At 58.8% G+C, this 2,850-nt stretch overlaps 1 protein-coding gene across 1 annotated transcript; it reads right to left on the reverse strand.

Annotated features, from left to right (window-relative positions):
• Positions 1–647: 647 nt before the first annotated feature.
• Positions 648–2,534, reverse strand: LOC125327342 (mas-related G-protein coupled receptor member H-like). The gene is made up of 2 exons (XM_048306780.1): positions 2,518–2,534; positions 648–2,015 (listed from the first exon to the last, which is right to left on the reverse strand). Exon 2 carries the CDS (start codon positions 1,903–1,905, stop codon positions 931–933), a length of 975 nt encoding a protein of 324 aa, XP_048162737.1. The 5' UTR covers positions 1,906–2,015; positions 2,518–2,534; the 3' UTR covers positions 648–930.
• Positions 2,535–2,850: the final 316 nt, after the last annotated feature.

The following is a 2,850-nucleotide window of genomic DNA, read 5'->3' on the forward strand; positions in this document are numbered from 1 at the left end:
CAAAAGCAATAAATGCCAATTTCATGTAGGGGTGGTACCAAAATGGCAAAGATCAGCACAGCCTGGATTGTGGCTGAAGCTGCTGTGCAGAGTCGCTGTTCAGCTCCTCCTGAGGGTGGCCAGGTTCAGGATGGAGGTGCTGAAGGGCTTCCTTGGACATGGATGCTGGGGAACCAGAGGACGGCCCCGTTGTGCAGGACAGCAGCACAACCCCCTAATTTCTGTGCAATCCAATGGTCCAAGCTCCTGGTGACGTCAATTTCCATATTTCCAGCGGGTTTTGGTCATAGGCACAAGAGTTCAGTGGAGTTCACCTCTGAGCCTGCACTTTACTCAGAATGATTTCATTCTGGAATGAAGGAATGTGACAAATTCCCACTCCAAGAGGAAGGGAATGTTGCTGTCCCTGCCCAGCTCTGCAGCCCTACCTGGTGTCTCTTGCCATCACTGGGAATGCAGGGCCGGCTCTGCCGGCCAGAAGGGAAAGGATGCTCCGTGCCATCCCGAGCCCTCTCCTGCCATCCAGAGGCACCAGCCCCGCAGAGATTTGGGGAATCACCGCTGCCCCGTGCTGGCTGTGTCCCCAGGCCTTAACCTGTCCCACCCTCTCCGGGAAAGAGATCCCTCAAAACGCCATGAAACTCATCTGCTGAGCCAAAGGAAACGGAGTTTATTCCCTGGGGCGCAGAGGCAGTGAGGGTCATTCCATGGGGAATAGAGCCAGGGAACAGGACTGAGCCCGGCTGCACTGCTTGGAGCCACGTGGAGCTGGGAGGGAGGAGGAAATCCATGCTCCAGTGTGCTCCCTGCAGAGCATCCCTCCCACATTGCCCTTGGCACTGCCCCTGCTCCCTTCTCCTGCAGGAATCCAGCATGGGAGGGGGCGGTAATACGGTCGATATTTATAAATCCGATGGCTCAAGGAATCCCTCAGTCACTGTCCCGGGGTTCTTCAGCAGCGCAGGGGAAAGGTTCAACAGGCTCAGACCCCCCGTGTCCCTGTTGGTATCCTTGCTGCGGGCATTTTTGTCTTTCTGTCTCCTCAAAGACCCTCTGGAGCGAGAGCCGGAGGGACCCCACGGAGCAGGGGCTCCAGCACCTCCCTGCCAAGAAGTAGATGAAGGGTTTGATGGTGCTGTGGATGCAGGCGAGCAGGAAAACAACCTGGGAGGATACAACCGTGTAACCGAGGTGCTGCAGGAAATTCAAGAGGATGAGGAGGAGAGCCAAGAGCACAAGGAGGAAGATAACGATGTGGAACCTCTTGGGACACTGCTGCTGGGAGCCACACTTGGCTTTAATAATGTCAATTGTGCGGGTAATGACCATGGGTGCAGCAAAGAGGAGCAGGATGACGGTGAACATGGAGGTGAGAGCCACCTGGCAGTGCTCCTGCTCGTGTGATGGGCACAGGTATGTCACTGTGGGAATGGCAATGAAGAGAGCGAAGAAGGCCAAGCACTGAGCGCCCCACAGCACCCACATCATGGGATCGGGAAGGTCACAGTGGCAGCAGAGCTTGCAGAGCTTTTTCATGTCCTTTTTGGCGCTGATGGCTGTCATCCAGAAGAGTGCCCAGTAGCAGGAGACCACTGACACCAGGTAAAGGAAGCTCACATACATCAGGGGCAGGATAGGAGAGCAGGACACGTCCTCCAGCAGGAAGAGCAGGGCAGAGGGGACCGCAAAGAGGAGGAAGAGGAAATCGGCGACAGCCAGGCCAAAGATGCAGGCAGTATGCCCTTTCCATCTGAGGAGGCAGAAGAGAGCCCCATTCCCAGCCAGCCCACAGAGGCAGATGAGCAGTGTCACATTGTGTATGGCCACACTGGTGACATCTGTCTCACACGGATCGTCTCCTTCGGTGGGTGAGGCAGAAGGGGGGAACACGGAGCTCACTGCCATGGATGGACGCTGGGCAGGTGCTGGGATGTGGCCCCGGCTGTGGTCAGAGTGGATGGGCAGTCAGTCCTTGGAGAATCCAGAGATGGACCAAGCGGCTCCTCAGCAGCTCCCTGCAGTGGGAAGGATTCGGTGGAGAGAAGTGAGATGTGCAGGGGAGGAGGGTGGTGGGAATAGTGGGGTGGGAGAGGGAGGGTTGGTCTGTTTGGCAGGGGATTGATAAATAACACAGAGAATAAACAGCCACGAGTGACAAAGGGAAAAGGAGCAGCAAACCCACTGACCTCACAGTGCCTCCTGGAGCATGGATATTCCCATGGAGAGCTGCCTATTTAACACCAGCTGTGTCAGGAACCAGCAGAGCTTCCAGGGAAGCTCAGCAGGGTCAGGACAAGGACAGGTTCATGTTCCATAGAATTTGCTGTTTGTAACCCTCATCCCCCAGCCCCCTCAATGTCCCTGGGGGCACCTGACAGAGTTCCCTGGAATTCAGCTGCCTGCACCCCCCGAGCTCGGGCTCCAGGCGATATCTTAAAGCAGGAGAAGGTGCTGGCATTATCCCGCTCCCCATCCCGTTCCCCCGTTCCCCATCCCGTTCTCCCGCTCCTCGCTCACCGCCCGGGCCCGTCCATTCCCGCCCGCCCCAACCGCTCCCGCCGATTCCAACTGACCGCGCGCAGCCCCGCCATGCCTCCCCATTGGCCAGAGCTCGGCCCGCCCCGCCTCCCCATTGGCCAGATCTCGGCCCGCCACGCCTCCCCATTGGCCAGACCTCGGCCCGCCACGCCTCCCCATTGGCCAGACCTCGGCCCGCCACGCCTCCCCATTGGCCAGACCTCGGCCCGCCCCGGCCTCCCCATTAATCTGTGGCCCCGTCAATCACGCGGCAAACCCCGCCCCACCGCCCGCAGGCGCTGTTGCCGTGGCGGCCGCTGGAATGCGGCCCGG

Source organism: Corvus hawaiiensis, chromosome 6 (assembly GCF_020740725.1).
Source record: "Corvus hawaiiensis isolate bCorHaw1 chromosome 6, bCorHaw1.pri.cur, whole genome shotgun sequence".
NCBI lineage: Eukaryota > Metazoa > Chordata > Aves > Passeriformes > Corvidae > Corvus > Corvus hawaiiensis.